The sequence below is a fragment of the Bidens hawaiensis genome, unplaced genomic scaffold (genome assembly GCF_021521415.1).
Source record: "Bidens hawaiensis isolate Kalapana, Puna unplaced genomic scaffold, B.hawaiensis_p1.1 tig00029353_1, whole genome shotgun sequence".
Lineage (NCBI taxonomy): Eukaryota > Viridiplantae > Streptophyta > Magnoliopsida > Asterales > Asteraceae > Bidens > Bidens hawaiensis.
In genome coordinates, this window is record NW_027494858.1 from 60,857 (window position 1) to 79,261 (window position 18,405).

At 34.7% G+C, this 18,405-nt stretch overlaps 1 protein-coding gene and 1 pseudogene across 2 annotated transcripts; both read left to right on the forward strand.

The window, feature by feature from the left end:
- The first annotated feature begins 1,815 nt into the window (after positions 1-1,815).
- LOC143578819 (hyperosmolality-gated Ca2+ permeable channel 1.2-like) lies at positions 1,816-7,301 on the forward strand (annotated as a pseudogene). The gene is made up of 12 exons (XR_013143343.1): positions 1,816-1,916; positions 2,251-2,579; positions 3,102-3,248; positions 3,342-3,477; positions 3,565-3,666; positions 3,818-3,937; positions 4,013-4,093; positions 4,182-4,522; positions 5,211-5,456; positions 5,554-5,879; positions 6,003-6,236; positions 6,915-7,301. The product of XR_013143343.1 is annotated as a hyperosmolality-gated Ca2+ permeable channel 1.2-like (transcript).
- Positions 7,302-9,778: 2,477 nt separating this feature from the next.
- LOC143578820 (leucine--tRNA ligase, chloroplastic/mitochondrial-like) lies at positions 9,779-16,849 on the forward strand. The gene is made up of 20 exons (XM_077062291.1): positions 9,779-10,162; positions 10,725-10,869; positions 10,960-11,016; positions 11,087-11,206; positions 11,302-11,406; positions 11,523-11,746; positions 11,852-11,918; positions 12,290-12,444; positions 12,521-12,782; positions 12,864-13,058; positions 13,568-13,647; positions 13,771-13,833; positions 13,909-13,990; positions 14,089-14,166; positions 14,238-14,339; positions 14,914-15,086; positions 15,169-15,346; positions 16,091-16,168; positions 16,243-16,374; positions 16,449-16,849. Exons 1-20 carry the CDS (start codon positions 9,825-9,827, stop codon positions 16,689-16,691), a joined length of 2,877 nt encoding a protein of 958 aa, XP_076918406.1. The 5' UTR covers positions 9,779-9,824; the 3' UTR covers positions 16,692-16,849.
- The last annotated feature ends 1,556 nt before the right edge of the window (positions 16,850-18,405 follow it).

The following is an 18,405-nucleotide window of genomic DNA, read 5'->3' on the forward strand; positions in this document are numbered from 1 at the left end:
TCCATTTTAGCATTGATAATTAATATGTAGACATGTGATAAACTTGCCGTAGCAATATATGATATATAGCTCCTTAAGCCTTAAGTGAGCATCTTCGGCACTAAAGAGATGGTATGCGCATTTTAAAGTCCACCATTTCCTAATGTCATACCATCTCAATGATGTCGATTTGAGTTGACAAGTAGTTTCGTAAAGTAGAAAGATTAGGATTGACTTCGATTTCTCAAATACCAATTCTAACAACTTCGGGTGGTTGTAGTTCATCACACAACCTCCCCTTGGTTGATTTATGTAGGTTATAATTACACATTCCGTTAACATATGGTTTCTTTAACTAATTTGATATCCTAAGCAAAGCCATTTTCGGATTACCAAGGTTTAGAAAAATACACCATAACTTATATCTCATCATTTCTAAGTACAATATAAGGATCCATGTTTCGGTAATGTATCAAAGTATTTCTATCTTTCAAGAACATGAATCGATCATAAACGATTGCCAAAGATATTGACAACCACCAACTTTGATTTAGTGATTTAAGATGGTGAAACATTTTTCATCAAAAGATAATTGTAATATAACCATGTACTTTACTAGACTACATCACATGTCTTGGTTAATTATCAAGTAAAACAAAGCTTCTTCATGATTTTAGATGGTAAAAGGAGTTTAGCTCATAATGAGCATAGTGATAAACATTAAGATGATTGATAATAACAAATACATGATTAAACTTGGAACAATCTAACCAAATGTAGATGAATCCTTCTTCTTAATGATGGTAATGATGGTTGATGATGATGATTAGTGTTGATGACCTCCAAACCTTCAAACTCTTCACTAGATCTTCAAAGTGAGTGTTAGTGTGTGTTTTTATAAGTGAAAACCGGAGAGAATTCTTTTCAAGGCACACTCTTCAAATGGCACAAGAGCCACTATTTATAGGCAATCTGGAGTGAGAAGCACGGCCTTGTGCTTGATGAGCACGGCCCCGTGCATTTTTATGACATGTGCCAGATTTGTTTTGTCTTTTCTGTGACGTGGCCACAGCCCCGTAGTTGGTAGGCACGGCCCCGTGATTTTTAGTGACATGTGCTCAATTCTTCTTTGTCTTTTCTGTGTTCTCGTCCACGGCCCCGTGCTTTTGCTTCCAGATTTTGTCTTTTCTTGTGTCAGAAGCATGGGGGCGTGTTTCTTGAGGCATGGGGGCGTGTTTCTTTGTTTTTCTTGTGTTTTCTTCGTCTTTTTGCTTGTTTCTTCGTTTGAGGCTTGGCTTCACCTGAAATTATGTTTTATTATGATAAGTAGTCTTTTATGCTATGTTATTGGATAGAAATTGCAGTTTTTAGAGATTATTTGATGCTGAAAAGATGTATATTTATATGTACATCATTTCACAAGCTCATTTTGGTTTTCGGTAATGACATGGCTATAGCGCACGCTTGTTGGTTTAACGCGCACTATGAGTAAGCGTTAAAGAAGCTTGAGCACAAACATTGTAATACACATAATTTTATAAGGGTGTTAAATAAAACTATCCCAAACAACAAGGGTGTTAAATACACCGATATAACGTTATAATCCTTCTGCATTTATTTCTGTAAAAGATTATAATAATTAATAAATAAAACGTAAGCATCATAATTCATTCATACAATACAATACAGTACACCTTCTTCATCTACCGTCTATTTCTTCCTTTTCGTCTCTTTCAGTTCATCCAAATATCTTTACTTTACTCATGATATTGAACTGTCACAAATAATCAATCAATTTTTTAGTTATTTCATTTTCATATTAATCATGTGTTTATGCATATTCTCTGCTCAAAAATATCAGGCATGCTCTTTCTACCTTTAGTTCAACTCTGAAGCAATTTAGGGTTTGTTTTCATCTGGGTACACTTCTTAAAAAGGTAATTATTTATTTTTTCATTTATTCTTGATATGGGATTTAGTTTTATTTTAAAAAAAATAATAATCTTTTTGTTGAAATTTGGTTGAATCAGTCTATAACAAGAGACCCCTTGAGTTTATTTTATGTGTTTCTTGAATTCTTTAATATTTTTCAAGAATTGAAGCTTTCTTTTCAAATCTCGAAGCATAAAGTTGGGATTTTTATATTATTTTTTTGCTGGCCTCTTTGATTTCCAGCAAAGATTCAAGCCCTTTTCATATTAACAAGATTTGTATTTGTTGATAAAGATATGCAATTATGAATAATTGATGATTTATGGTGTTCTTGAACAGGAGATCTGAAGAAAGATGGCGACTTTAGGGGATATTGGGGTTGCAGCAGCTCTTAATATTATCACAGCTTTGATTTTCTTGATAGCTTTTGCTATTTTGAGGCTGCAGCCTTTTAATGATAGAGTTTATTTCCCAAAATGGTATCTTAAGGGTTTAAGGACAAGCCCTGCAACATCTGGTGCATTTGCAGGCAAGTTTGTGAATTTGGATTATCGGTCGTATCTGAGGTTTCTTAATTGGATGCCGGATGCGTTAAAGATGCCGGAACCGGAGCTTATTGATCATGCGGGGTTGGATTCCGCGGTTTACTTGAGGATTTACTTGCTAGGGTATGCTACTCTGCTCATGTTTATTTATTAATTATAAAGTTTTTCAGGTATTGTGATATGTTTTATGTTTTTTTAAGTTTAGAAGCTTGATGAAGCGTAATGCTAGCAAGTTTTAGATTTTTTGGTGGTGATGTTCTTATAAAAATCTTTAAGGGGGGCGCGTTTGGTTCACGATTGTGTTTTAAGGTCTATGGTTAACCAATTTACATGAGGTTGTATATTGAATCATAATCAACCAACTACCACAAGCATCTCAAAAGTCATTACTCATCACTCATGATGTTAGTGTTTAACCATCAACAACTAACCATCTAACATGACTAAGAATGTTATAAGTATATGCATACGCTTTGAGTGATGTTTGACCTATTTTAACCAATTTGATGAACTTGAATAAAGGACAACCCGAATCTCATTTTCGAGTGATTTAAGGCATGTGTAAGGCGATTGCGTGCTAAATGAAAGATTATCTTGTTATCTATCGTATCATATTATTCAATATTCTATTTCTGATGTATGCAGGTTAAAAATATTTATACCCATACTCTTCCTCACGTGGGCCATTTTGGTGCCCGTTAACTGGACAAACGACTGGCTCGAGCGCTCAAATGCAACTTACAGTAAAATCGATAAGCTTTCTATATCAAACATTCCGCAAAGCTCTCACAGGCATGTTAACTAACACATGCACACGTCATAGTGTTTTGCCTTCTTTTACTATTTATTTATTTTATATTTGAATTCATGATTGTATGATTGCAGGTTTTATGCACATGTGGTAATGGCATATGCTGTCACATTTTGGACCTGTTTTGCTTTGAAGAAGGAATACGAGACGGTTACAAAGATGCGCTTACATTTTCTTCAATCAGAAAAACGCCGCCCTGATCAATTTTCAGTGAGGTTAATCAACTCATCAAGACCATATATACAGACAATATTATTATTACTTTAATATTATTATTATTATTGTTATGTTTTACAGGTTCTTGTGAAGAATGTGCCACCAGATGCTGATGAATCCGTCAGTGAGGCTGTGGAGCATTTCTTTCTGGTCAATCATCCCGATCACTATCTAACTCATCAGGTACGAAAAAAAAAGAAAAAAAGAAAAGTAAATGCAACGGTGTATTGACTATTTGGTCAACTATCAAGATCTGTTGATACTATTTGATCACTAACATGCATGTAATAATTTGCACCGTCATTTTATCTATTTTCATATCAATAATTTGTAGGTTGTGCTAAATGCAAACAAGCTTGCAAAACTGGTTGAAGAGAAGAAAAGTAAGCAAAACTGGCTTGTTTATTACCAGAATAAGTATGAAAGAAATCAATCAAAACGACCCGTTATGAAGGTATACTTTTAGATCCTATATACATATATTAGTTTATATAGTTTTTTTATTTATTTGTTGAATTTTCTTTTGCAGACCGGTTTTCTTGGACTTTGGGGAGAGAAAGTGGATGCTATTCAATATCACATAACCGAAATTGAGAAACTCTCAAATGAAGTAATTAATAACATCATCTTTTTGAACTTTGATTAAAGTCGGATTCTTTATAAAAACTGAAACATTTTTTGGCCAATTTGTAATACAGATTGCTGAAGAAAAAGAGAATGTTAAAAACAGCCCGAAAGCGACAATGCCTGCTGCATTTGTATCGTTTAAAACTTGTTGGGGAGCTGCGGTTTGTGCACAAACACAGCAGGCTAGAAACCCGACCCTGTGGTTGACTGAGTGGGCCGCGGAACCGCGAGACGTTTACTGGAAAAATTTGGCGATACCTTACGTTTCATTGACTGTTAGAAGGCTTTTAATGTCGGTTGCCTTTTTCTTTCTGACCTTCTTTTTCATAATTCCCGTTGCGTTTGTGCAATCACTTGCAAACATTGAAGGTTTGGAGAAACAGGCATCTTTTCTTAAGCCTATAATTGAAGTGTGAGTTCTATTTATTATTTATTTATTTTTATTTTATTATTTAAGGTTTGGTAAGTTCGGCTCGTTTAGCTGGGTTGTTGGCTCGTCTAATTTGAAGACTGAATTTTTATATTTTTAATTTATTATCTATAAGTATAACCTGGATTACAATATATATATATATATATATATATAAATTATAAGTTTTGTAGGTTATACTTATGCATTATATATGTATATGTCAATGTGAGTATAAATTCAATTTCTTTTAAAAATTAACGAGCTAGCTTAAGCTTTTTACGAGCCGAGTCCGGGATCAACATTTCAACTCGGTAAGATAAACGAGGCAAGCCGGATCGGCTCCGTTTGCATCCATAGAGCCAAACAAGAAATTAGCGTAAAAGGAAACAAGTTTAAAGTCGTCTAAAGTATATTTATAATGCATATAACCTTTTCTAAACTGATTTATTAAAAAAAAGATTATTTTTGTTACAACATTCTTTGTAGACATAGTTAATGCATAAGAGAATTTAGAAATTGGGCAAAAAATGTTTCAGTCGATTCAACCTACCTGTGTTTTGACCAGTTCAAAAATAACCCGTTTTGAGCCAAAGCTTTAGACACGTTACCACCTCAAACAATGGTAAATGTTATGTTTTGTTATGTTTATTTCTTAGACTTACTGTTGATTGATAACAACATTATGCAGAAAACCTATCAAAGCATTTATCCAAGGTTTTCTGCCCGGGATTGCGTTAAAGATCTTTCTAATCCTTCTACCAACAATATTAATGACAATGTCAAAATTTGTGGGATTGTTGAGCATTTCAAAACTAGAACGAAGATCCGCATCAAGATATTATCTTTTTAACTTCTTCAATGTGTTTTTAGCAAGTGTGGTTACCGGGACCGTGTTGGAACAACTACATACATTTCTGAAGAAATCCGTAAGCGAGTATGTTTTTTTTATTTTTAATCAACAATACATGGCCTTTAATTAACATCATATTCTTATCTTGATTATGCATTAATTTTTGTTTTTTTTATGTCAGTCTTCCCGCGATAATTGGAGTGGCTATACCAATGAAAGCAACTTTTTTTTATAACATATATTATGGTTGATGGTTGGAGTGGTACGGCCGGAGAGATTTTGAGGTTAAAACCGTTAATAATTTATCATTTGAAGAATTTTTTCTTGGTTAAAACTGAGAAAGACAGAGAAGAAGCTATGGATCCAGGAAGCATTGGTTTTAATACGGGCGAACCGCAAATACAGTTATATTTTTTGATTGGGCTTATATATGCTGTGGTGACCCCACTTTTGACCCCTTTTATTCTGGTGTTCTTCGCACTGGCGTACGTTGTTTATCGTCATCAGGTAAAAGTAAAACCTTTTTGACCAGTGCAATCTTTCGACTTCAAAATGTTTTTGTGTATTACTTTTAAAGCAGTTTGATGTAGAAATGACAGTTCTTGTGTATTACTTGTTTGTTGAATGCAGATTATAAACGTTTACAATCAAGAATACGAAAGCAGCGCGGCATTTTGGCTCGATGTTCATGGACGTATAGTCGGGGCACTTGTAATATCACAGTTACTTTTAATGGGATTATTGGGCACAAAAGCTGCTGCTTCTTCAACTCCATTTCTTCTTGCACTTCCGGTTTTGACTATCGGTTTCCATATGTACTGTAAGGGTCGCTTTGAGCCTGCTTTTACCAAATACCCGTTACAGGTACCCGTTTTTCTTTACCTACAAAGTGACTCTTCTACTCTTCATAACAATGGTTATACGAGACTACCACTATACAAACACCATTGATATGCTATCCAAACAATGGTTATATGTGGTTTATCAATTGGGCTTGAAAATTTCGGACCGCAAGCTAAATGTCCCAAAATAATAAACTTGGGCTTGAAATTTTTGTTGATTAATGATTAATTGGTTATTACACATTTGGACCTAAAATTTCTGTGTTACACGATTTACTAATTTCTTGTAAATTACTTAGATTGTTTTTTTTTGTTCGGTTTAGTTGACAAAAAATCAAAACCGAATCGAATAACAGTTTTAAATAAAAAGGTAAAACCACCACATCAGTTTTTATTGGGTTTGGTTATTTTGATTCGGTTACACGGTTATTCCGGTTTCGTGCAAACTCGTTCTATGATAGGGCGAACAATGGTCAAACGGATCAGTTTGATAGTCATATGGGCTCTATGGTAGGGTGAAAAAGAGGTCATACGGGTCGGTTCATATGAGGGACAAATCATAGCTAGCGCATGTATGATTTGTTGACTGGAAAAGAAATGACTGAAAGTATGACCTTTTTCTTTCTTCCCATCACACGTGCCCCGTATGGCTCTTATGATGTGACGTGCAAACTAATATATATGTTTTGAAAATGTGCAGGAAGCGATGATGAAAGACACACTAGAAAGAGCAAGAGAGCCGAATCTAAACCTAAAAGGATACCTCGAAAACGCGTATCTCCCTCCTATTTTCAAGGAAGCGGAATCCGACTCAGAAGACGATGAAGTTAGTGACAAAAAGTGGGCCAAGGATAATGTGCTGGTCCCCACCAAGAGACAGTCGCGTAAGAGCACGCCCGTCCCTAGCAAAATGAGCAATGGTTCATCACCAAACCTACTTGATGTCCAAGAGAAGGATAAACCATAACTAAGTTTGGATGGAGGGTGATGCTGTAAATTAAGCAGATGTTATGTTATGTTATGTTATGTTATGTTTTTTTAGTTGTTATAAGTGCATTGGTGGATTGTAGAGGTTTTGAGTTGCATATATATATATATATATATATATATATATATATATATATATATATATATATATATATATAAGAGAGGTAAAGGGATGTTGTATGAGCTTTTGAAATGGTTGTAAATCATCCGACACTAAAATAACCTTTACTTGTCTTGCTTCAAAAACTTGTTATGTTTTGATTTGTCTACCTGTTTGTTTAATTACATACAAGTTCCTTGTGAAATTATTTATATGGTTTTGTTACGTGATAAATAATAGTAAAAGGGTTGGAACCGTTACTCTTATGAATAGAATGAGATCATCGATGTTTGCTCTCCTCTTAGTTTTATTCTTGTGCTTGATTACCATATTGTATCGTAACATTAGTTTCAACTTCAACTTGTACATAAACCAATATCAACTTGTACGCTTTTGACCAACTTTAAACTAGTTAATCAACGTATTTGCATTCCTAGATAATGACTTTCTAAACTAGTTAAGACCATCCATAATGTTACACTCCATTTTTTTCCACAAATAAGCCTAGTTAAATGTGTGTTAGAGGGGTCGTGAAACACTTCTTTTTATACTATTTCAGAAACCCAATGACTTAATCGTATGGATACCAATCGTAGCAACAAAAGGAGGGAAACATATACTCAATTTAAAGTGAAGTGAGTAACAAAAGTCTATACTCGATCTCATAGATACATATAGAATTATACGGAAAGCCATATTCGATGAAAGTCGTATGTAGAACTTTCATACCTTTCGAGATCCACCCTACAATATGGGGTAAAAATAGGCAAAATGAGTTATTTTAGCTATTATAAAAAAGAAAACTGATTGTTGAACCCTTTTCACTCGTGGCACACAACTTTTTACCCATTCTTCTATCAAATGTCTTATGTTTTTATTTTTTTTAAATGTAGTAACGCTAAGGGGATCACACACAACCTGAATGTTGTTGTCCTTCCTGGTGTGCGCATGCTTGGCATGCGGACGGCCAGAGTCGGCCTAACATCATTAATAATCCAAGATAGGGCTTTGGGCCAATGGGCCCCCAAATATTTGAGGCCCCTTTTAAAAATATTACAATTACATATAGATTCTATATTTTAAGTTTACAAATCTTGCGTGGGCTCAATGGTAGATGGTAACAACTTTATTTGTATGAAAATATTCACCTATATATAAAATAGTTTGAAGCTATTATTTCTTGAATAGTCAAATAGAAACATAGAATAGAAACCAAACATTTTTGAAAAGGGCCCTCGATTTGTTATTCTCTTTAGGCCTCAAAATGTTTGGACCAACTGTACATGCCCATTTGAGAGCAAACCAATTAATCGCATCTTCTGATGTCACATGTAGATCATCACTAGCTATAGTTGCCTCAACACCAACAAGTGGCAAGCCAATACTTTACAGATGATAGAAATGCTCATATATTAACTTTAGTACATAATACTTGGGTAGTGGTAGTGGTAATAATCTATCTATATGTGAATTAGAAAAGTGAGTTTGATATTAATGATTTGAACAGTATGAGATTAAGCATGGTAAAACGAATGGGTTAGAGTGAAATAGAGTTTGGGGAAGACCAAACCGCTTAAAATGAGTATCAGTTACTTCGGGTCAAAAACAATTTAAACTAAAATTAGGTTGGGTTGAAATGAGTCGTTGAAAAAAGGCAACAAAATAAATTCACCTGATATATTTATTTTTATAGTGGCTAGCGAGATCTCAATAATAGGAAGGCTTAACTTGAGGCAAACAACCGTTGTTATTAACCAAAGTGTTAAAACGTCATTCTAGGTTTAACATCCAGTTACACAAAAAACATGCTCGCTAACCTGGTATATAAACAAGCCCACTTCACAAAAAAAAAACCGGGTTGGACCCAACACAACCTACCAATTGGTATACCGCTTTTGGACCCAACCCGATTTGATAAAAAAAAAAGTCAAAAGTCAATTTTTTTTTCAAACTGGTTTGTATCTGACCCTAATCGATTTGACATGTTCGAACATATTTTCTTCTAAACCGGTTTATTACCCGAACCAGTTTTTTACAAGTCAGTTCTTATCATCTGTTGACCTAACGGTTCGGTTTATCACCCGAATAAAAAAACTGGTTTTGTACAATGTGAACCAGCCGGGTATGGGTTTTCAACTAGATATGCACAAAACAATTTATATCCCAAATTGGTTTGCGTTAAAAACCGGCCTGTGTTGGTCAATGCAAACCTGTTTGGAGGAAACCTGGTTTTCTTTTTTTGGTATTTTTTCATATCAGGTCGGGTCCAAATTGGTTTAAGGGAATCGGGTTATGAACGACACGGTTTGAGCCAAATCAATTTGAACAACAACTGGGTCGGGTTTGAAAAATGCAATTGCAATTGGGCCCAAGCTCGAATTCTTTTAACGGCAATAATAACATTACTAATAATAATAACAATAATAATTTATTATTATTATTATTATTATTATTATTATTATTATTATCCACATCAACTCAATCCATCCCAAACACATACACACAGAGTCCTCTGAGTTCACCATGCTTCAACTTCAATGGCTTCTTCTTCCTCAACCACTCGCTCCTCCGCCGTTCCACCACCGCCGGAGTCTCCGATTCTCCCACCACAAACACCCCTCCACGTTTCCACGCAACCACTTTCCAGTTCGACCGTGTAATAATTGTACTAATAATATTATTAGTATTAGTGATGAAGAAGAAGAACAAGAGTCAAAGGAATCTGTTAAGGCATACCCGTTTCACCAAATTGAAAACCGCTGGCAGAAATTCTGGGATGAGAATCGAACCTTCCGTACACCTGATGAAGTTGATACATCTAAACCTAAATATTATGTTCTAGATATGTTTCCGTATCCGAGGTAGGTAATTCTGTTAGTTAGTTAGTTAGTTTTGTTACAAAAGTCTTTTAAGTGGTTTGAGTATTTGGTTCATGAGCTTTAGATGTATGTATGTATGTATAAATTAGTACAAAAGTTAGGGGTGAGGAAAACCAAGCCGCTAACGGAAAAAAATAAATGAACTGAAGTTACCCATAACTGACAAAACCGATCGGTTATTGTTAAGTGAATCTTGTTCAACTATGGTCACGGTTATTGTTTAAACGAAACCAACCCAAACTTTGTGTGTTTGTATTTAATATAGTCTACACCTCTATTTCTAGATTCAAACATTTAAACTCATACTACAATTGTCCTGGAACCAACATATATCATCTTCAAAATTTCATAATTGAGCCTGGAACAACATAACCAAACCATTTTCAACCGAAACAATGGGAAAACATGATAATCAAAATTGCATTGGACAATCAACCAAACTTAGCCAATATTCTCTCTTCATTCTTAGATTATAATAGAGATAATTTGTTTATAGGACTAAGCCACAATTAAAGAAAATTTATAAAAACATTTCATCTTGCAGTGGAGCCGGTTTACATGTGGGCCATCCTCTTGGATACACAGCCACTGACATTCTTGCTAGATTTAAACGAATGCAAGGCTTTAATGTTCTGCATCCAATGGGATGGGACGCATTCGGGTTGCCTGCTGAACAATATGCCATTGAGGTGTGTTATTCTTTTTAGCAAACATATTCTTCATCTTCTTATTCTTATATTCAAAATATTTCTTAAAGTTTGTTGCTTGATGTCGTCCAGACAGGTACTCACCCGAAGATCACAACCCTAAAGAATATTGACCGCTTCCGCGTGCAGGTAATTCACTTATCTTTTTTTTGTTATAAAGTTTTTTTCTCAACACGTTATTAATTATGTTATTTTTCAGCTTAAATCTTTAGGCTTTTCGTTTGACTGGGATCGTGAAATTTCTACAACAGAACCAGATTATTACAAATGGACACAATGGATCTTTCTGCAGCTTTTAAAGAGAGGACTTGCATATCAGGTCAGGAATGATATTATTCAAAGATCGTTATCCACTATGTCAAAAAATAAATTGAAGTATAATTATCATGTCTTTACATTTTATATAATATTCAGGCTGAGGTACCGGTCAACTGGTGCCCTGCTCTTGGGACCGTGTTGGCAAATGAAGAAGTGGTGGATGGTGTGAGTGAGCGTGGCGGTCATCCAGTTATAAGAAAGGTATGCTACCGGTTTTGTTATCTGCCATTTTGTCATTGTTTACCTTTTTAATATTTTCTTATGCTTTTTTATTGGATCTTTTATAATTTTACAGTTGATTGTTTATGACCAAGCAGCCGATGAAGCAATGGATGCTCAAGATAACTGCATATGCAGACCGTCTTCAAGAAGATTTGGAGGATCTTGATTGGCCCGAGAGTATCAAAGAAATGCAAAGAAATTGGATAGGAAAATCACAAGGGGCGGAAGTTGATTTTCGTGTTTTGAGTAGAGATAATCAAGAGACCGGTGAAAAAATTACTGTTTATACGACGAGGCCAGATACCATATTTGGAGTAACGTATTATCTTTATTCTCTTTGCTCTTGTTATTTCTTCACTTTTATTTAATTTTTAATATAAATGATTAAATGGAAATATTCTTATTACTTGTTTTCACAATGTAGTTATTTAGTGCTAGCACCAGAGCATCCCTTGCTTTCATCTGTGGTCTCTGAAGCCCAACAAAATATTGTAAGTTCGTTCGTGAATATATTCATTCAAGTTATTTGGCCCATTACAACTTAGTATAGTTTTAATAACTTTTTAGGCCCAACACATTGATCTTCTGATTACTTTTAACTAATTTTAACTCAGTTATGTTCGTTCATTTACGTTCTTGAACCGTTTGTTTTTACTGTAAACGAAGAAACATAAACGAACAAGAAACATGTTTATTTTTTTAAACAACGGACACGAACTATAAAAGCCTGTTCGTTTAACTGTTCGTGTCCGATCGTTTTGTGCAGTTAAAGTTAAACGAATGAACACGGACATGCTCTGTTAATGTACAAGCCTATTTTAAACTATAAATATTTAGTGGATCAAATTCATCTTTTTAATAGGTGGAAGAATACAAAGAAGTTGCTTCTAGAAAGAGTGATCTTGAACGAACAGAGCTTCAGAAGGAAAAATCTGGAGTTTTTAGTGGTTGTTATGCTACAAATCCAGTTAACGGGGAAGCTATCCCAATATGGGTTGCAGATTATGTTTTAGGGAGGTAGGTTTTTCTCTCTCTATATATTTATTTATCATCTTTTAATTCATTTTTTTATATTGATCGATGCTTATTGCAGCTATGGCACTGGAGCAATAATGGCTGTCCCTGCTCACGATTCACGTGATCACGAGTTCGCGAAAAAGTATGATATTCCTATACATTGGGTGGTAACCTCAGATGAATGTTGTGATGATTTTGAAAAACCGTTTTCTGGAGAAGGTGATGTCATAAACTCATCAAGTGAAAAAACGGGTCTTGATATTAACGGGCTACATAGTAAAGAAGCTGCAAAGAAAGTTATTGAATGGGTCGAGAAGACGGGAAATGGGAATAGAAAGGTTTACATTTTTTGTTTGTTAGTTTGTTTTATGTTATAATCTTTTGTTGTTAATTGTTTTTTGTGAAATTTTTATTTTTAGGTAAATTTTAAATTGAGAGACTGGCTTTTTGCTAGACAACGGTATTGGGGAGAACCAATTCCTGTTGTGTTTTTGGATGAAAACGGTGAAACAGTTCCAATTCCTGAAACAGAACTTCCACTTACACTTCCTGAGCTTGATGATTTCACGCCAACTGGCACGGGGGACCCACCACTTTCCAAAGCAGTGTCTTGGGTAAGAAGAAAGCTAGACAACAAATGGAAGTTGTAAAACGTTTTTGTCTTCTAAATGAGTGTTTGATAATAAACAAACGAACACAGACATCATTTTTTGTTGATTTAGTTAACGAACGAACATGAACACATGTCTCATTAGCTCATTGGCTTATTCATTTAAAATTTTTAGTCCATAACAATTTTGTCTAGTCTTTTGAAATTAAAATATCATCCATGGCAATTTACTCTAGTTTTATTAATTTATAGACACAATAGATTAACGTTCATGTTTACATTTGGTTGGTGCGCTAATTTGTATTGGTTCATCTATGTCCAGTTGTGTCTGGTCGCTTACGTTCGTGAAGCGTTCGTTTATATCGTTTAACGAACGAGTGTTCGTTTAATTGTCCGTGTTCGATTCGTTAGGCGAAAGTAAAACGAACGGACATGAACATGCCTTGTTCGTGTGTGTTTGATTCATTTAAAAGCCTGTTTATGAGATTGATTATTTGACCGTCTTTTTTTCAGGTTAAAACAGTAGATCCTTCTTCTGGAAAGCCAGCTAGGCGTGAAACAAACACCATGCCACAGTGGGCTGGTTCTTGTTGGTAAGTACATTTATTTGTTAGTTGGTATATCTATTGATAATCAATCAATAATACTAAAAAACAACAAAAAGAAAATTCAAGTTATACATTATTAAGCTTTAAATATTTTATGTGAATGTGCAGGTACTATTTAAGATTTATGGATCCTAAAAACTCAACTGACTTGGTTGATAAGAAGAAAGAAATGTAAGATCAGTCAGAAAAGATGTATTCTTTACATAAAGAAAAAACCTTATTTTTTTTATTGTTGGAAACCTGCAGGTATTGGGGGCCGGTTGATATTTACGTTGGTGGTGCTGAACATGCAGTTCTTCACTTGCTCTACTCAAGATTTTGGCACAAGGTTTGAAGCTAGATTTTCTTATTTACCCTTGTGGTTTTCAGTTTCCACAAAATAGATTTAATTTCCCTTTTTGTTGACTTTTTGATTCCATGATTCAGGTTCTTTATGATATTGGTGTTGTATCAACTAAAGAACCCTTTAAATGTGTTATAAACCAAGGGATCATTCTTGGAGAAGTAAGTAAATCATACCTGGTCAACATGTTGACTTTATGCTGGCCAACTTTTTTAAACTAGATGATTTGTAGGTACAATACATGGCTTGCAAAGATCAAGAAGGGAATTTTGTGTCCGCAGAGTTTGTTGATTCATTGGGAGAGCATACACAAGAAAGAATACCAGAGGAAAAAGTATGATCTTTCTTTATTATTTAGTTTCTGAACCATAAACTAACCGAACGTTCAGTGAACTGTTCGGTTGGAAGTTCGCTTATTTGATAAACAAACAAACAGGGCCTTTTTTATTCATCTAGTTAAACGAATGAACACCAACCCATCTCTCCTTCATTCATTTATGTTTGTTCGTTTATGTATTCATTTAAACTGCTAGGTTTATTACAGTTTAGTATAGTTCTATTAGAATAAAATATCACCCATTACAATTTAATCTCCAAACAAATTGATATTCATGTTTACTTTTAATTGTTTGCTCCGTTATGCTCGTTTATATTCGTTCATCTGTGTTCATTTATATTCGCTCATCTATGTTTGTTTACGGTCGTTAACCTTTCGTTTAAACTGTTAACAAATTGAGAACATGAACATGCTCATTTTCTTAATGCACAATCATGACCAAGGATACCTCATTCGTTTAACTGTTCATGTTCAACTAAAGTTAAATGAACACGGGTCAGGTTACTAAATCAAAGGGTACTTTTAGTCTTTTATAGGTTATTAAATCTTTTTCTTAAACTTTTCTATGTAGGTCACTAAATCTGGTAATTCGTTCGTATTGAAAGACGATCCTAGTATCCGATTAATCACTCGTGCCTACAAAATGAGTAAAAGTAGGGGAAACGTTGTTAATCCCGATGATGTTGTAGCAGAATATGGTGCAGATTCTCTTAGACTATATGAAATGTTCATGAGCCCGTTAAGGTAGTCATTGAGTCTTGAAGTTTTGGTATTCAAAACATGTGTTGTCTTGACTATACTGACCTTCAACATATTGCAATTTTAGGGACTCAAAAACATGGAATACCAGTGGCATTGAAGGCGTGTATCGGTTCTTAGGGCGATCTTGGAGGTTGATTGTTGGTTCACCGTTACCTGATGGAACGTATGAAAATCAAACCGTGACAGTTGATGAAAACCCGTCTCTAGAACAACTTAAAGCTTTGCATAGATGTATAGAAAAGGTAACAGATTCTTGGGGCTTTTTTAAGCAAAGAGTTTACCAAAAATGAGATATTTATATAAATACTGGCAAAAAGATTAGGAGTGTCAATCATGACTGGTTGGCAGGTTGTGGGTTGAAATGTTATAACCGAACACGGCCCGCATCCTTTATTTGTGTCATAAACATCAACACGTTTAAAATCATGTAACCTGAATACGACCCGTTCAACTGTTTATCTGAACGCGTCAAACTGGTTGGCGGGTAATAATCAAGCTGTAAGCGTGTTAGTTGGGTTGGTGGTCTAAAAAATGGGTTATACGGGTTAAAGACAGGCTTGTAAGTCAACTTGTTTAACTATAAGGCTTGAGGGTCAACTTATATACTCGAACGGGTTAAACAGGTCAACCCAAACTTGGCCTGTTTGACTAAACGGGTTAAACAGTTCAAGCTGAATACTATCCGTGTAATTAAAAAGGTCAACCCGAACAGAACCTGATTTTTAAACGGTTTAGATATGCCAACCCATCATTTTCGTGTCGTGTTGGAAACTGCCATCGCTAATAAAATAAATATATCCTTAAATGTACAAAAAAAAGGTTGTACCTAAACCGACAAATGTAAAAGACAGTTACCCATTCCTAATTAAGTAAATTTTTATATTTGGCCTATTTGGCAGTTACAGATTAAACATAACTCAAACCGACCAATTTATAAATAAACGGGCCAAAATTATTAGCATGGTGTTTGTTTGTGGACGGTGTAGGTGACTGATGAAATTGAAGCAACACGGTTTAATACCGGGATATCTGCAATGATGGAGTTTGTGAATGCTGCATATAAGGTATCTTCATTCCACTTTGCATAAAAATAATAATTTGCTCTTCAAAATGTTTACTTAATGTTTTAATATTTTAGTGGGATAAATTACCAAAATCAATTATCGAACCGTTCGTGTTATTACTCTCGCCATACGCACCGCACATGGCCGAGGAGCTCTGGTTTAGATTAGGACACTTGACTTCATTGGCATACGAGCCTTTCCCAAAGGTACACTTTGAGAAAAATAAATGTTAAAACTTTTTTAAAGAACATATATGAAAGAGGTATACTATTCTGTGCAGGCTAATCCTGCTTACTTACAAGACGCAACCATAACACTACCGGTTCAAATTAATGGTAAAACAAGAGGGACTGTACAAGTAGAAGTGTCATGTACAGAAGATGACGCTTTCAAACTGGCTTCACTTGATCAAAAGCTGTCTAAATATCTTGACGGTAAAACCGTCAAGAAAAGAGTGTATGTTCCTGGGAAGATTTTGAATGTCATTTTGGAGCGCGAAAGCACTAAAGTCGCTTCACGATAATATCCAACTTTGCTACGGGTATACATGTAAGATCCATTTTGTTGGTTTGTTAGTGTATGTAGCACAGCTTGATCATGTTTTTGCTTTGAGCACATTGAATACACCTAAACACGAGTACGCCTTATATCATTTTTATTTTATTCATCGATTTTTTTCCCATATGTAACTTGACCAAGAAATGCGCTGATGTGTATTTTTGTTTACATAATTTGAACGACTTATATATTTTAAAGGACAAAACGTGTAATATACTCCAAATAATAAATAAGTAGAGCCCTAGCAAAACTCAGAGCTTGAAAACTACTCACGAACCAAGCTTTAGATATAGAGCTCTAAACAAGTCAAGCTCGAACTTTTAAAAAAATCATGACCGGGCTTTAGAAATAGAGCTCTAAAGTCTAAACTTAAGCTTAGTTGAGATCGGGCTTGTTGAGTTTACCCATCTATAATTATGCTTCATAATTAATGATTTTTTATTTAATCATTTACTTGATAATTGTTGATTTTCAGTTATTAACTGTGATTGCATTAATTGTTTATACCCTGTTTTGGTGTCACTAGCAACCATTAATACAAATACAACACAAACTCATTTTGATAATTTTTTTTAAACTCACTCGTTTCAACCAGAGAAAAGAAAAATTCTGGCCATAACCCGTTTTAACCCAAACCGAAGTAACACTTTTGGAACAACATAACACATCATCCTAAAAATTACATATTTGGTGTCTACATCAATAGTCACAGATGATCATGGACCAATCAAATTCAAATTGGTCCTATATGATCCAACAAAAGAAATGAAATTTGTTGGATAATTAGAGAAGCGCCATCGTTCCCGACGATAGTACATTTAGTCAGCAGTGATTTGTTTGGTTCCACAAATGTCCTTACTATAGTGTGGTGCCATGTTGCCAAAGTTTGTGACCTTCGGTATTTTCTTGTCATTGGCTACAACACTCCCCCCCCTTCTTATCGCCCAGGGGGCGGTGTTCCTCTCCAAAATCGCCCTCTTATCGCTTTTTAATCGCCCACTACGGATAACCTTATAAACTTGTATTCTTTGCTATTAAAAAACTCAAGTTTGTATTTGTTTTGAATTTCGAATTAAAACATATTACTTTTTTTTACTGAATTTGATTTGAATCCTTATGAATTCGATTAGAATTTGAGTTTCAGAATTGAATTTCGAATGAGTTGTGTTGAATTCAAATCCAGTTTCACAATTTCAAAATTCGAATAATTCGATATATCATAGTTAATTTTTTTTTATATTTTAGTTACTTAAAAAAATTCAAATAAAAACCCAATTCATTCATATATCATTTTATTTAATAAATTTAAATGTATTTTAAAAAATTATAGCTCGTAGTTCTAATATATGAATAAGATTAATATAACAAGTTAATATTATAATAAGATATCTTTCATCGATTAAGCTTTTTGTATGGGAGGTTGAACTTTGAAGAACGCAACCATATAATGACCCTCTGGAGTCTGGTGTTCGACCCACGAACATGTATGAATGCACCCTTCCCCTATCTCACACAGACTCCGGGTGGGTTTGTTCTTTTTGTCTCCTCTGAAGAGGTAGGTCCCAGCAGAGACCAGTTGGTCCCGCAAGACTCACCTTGAACAGGGACGTCTGCGCAAAGGCCATCTGCTCCCGCAGGACCCACCATGCTCATAGGATCTTACGCGCAGTACACAAGCT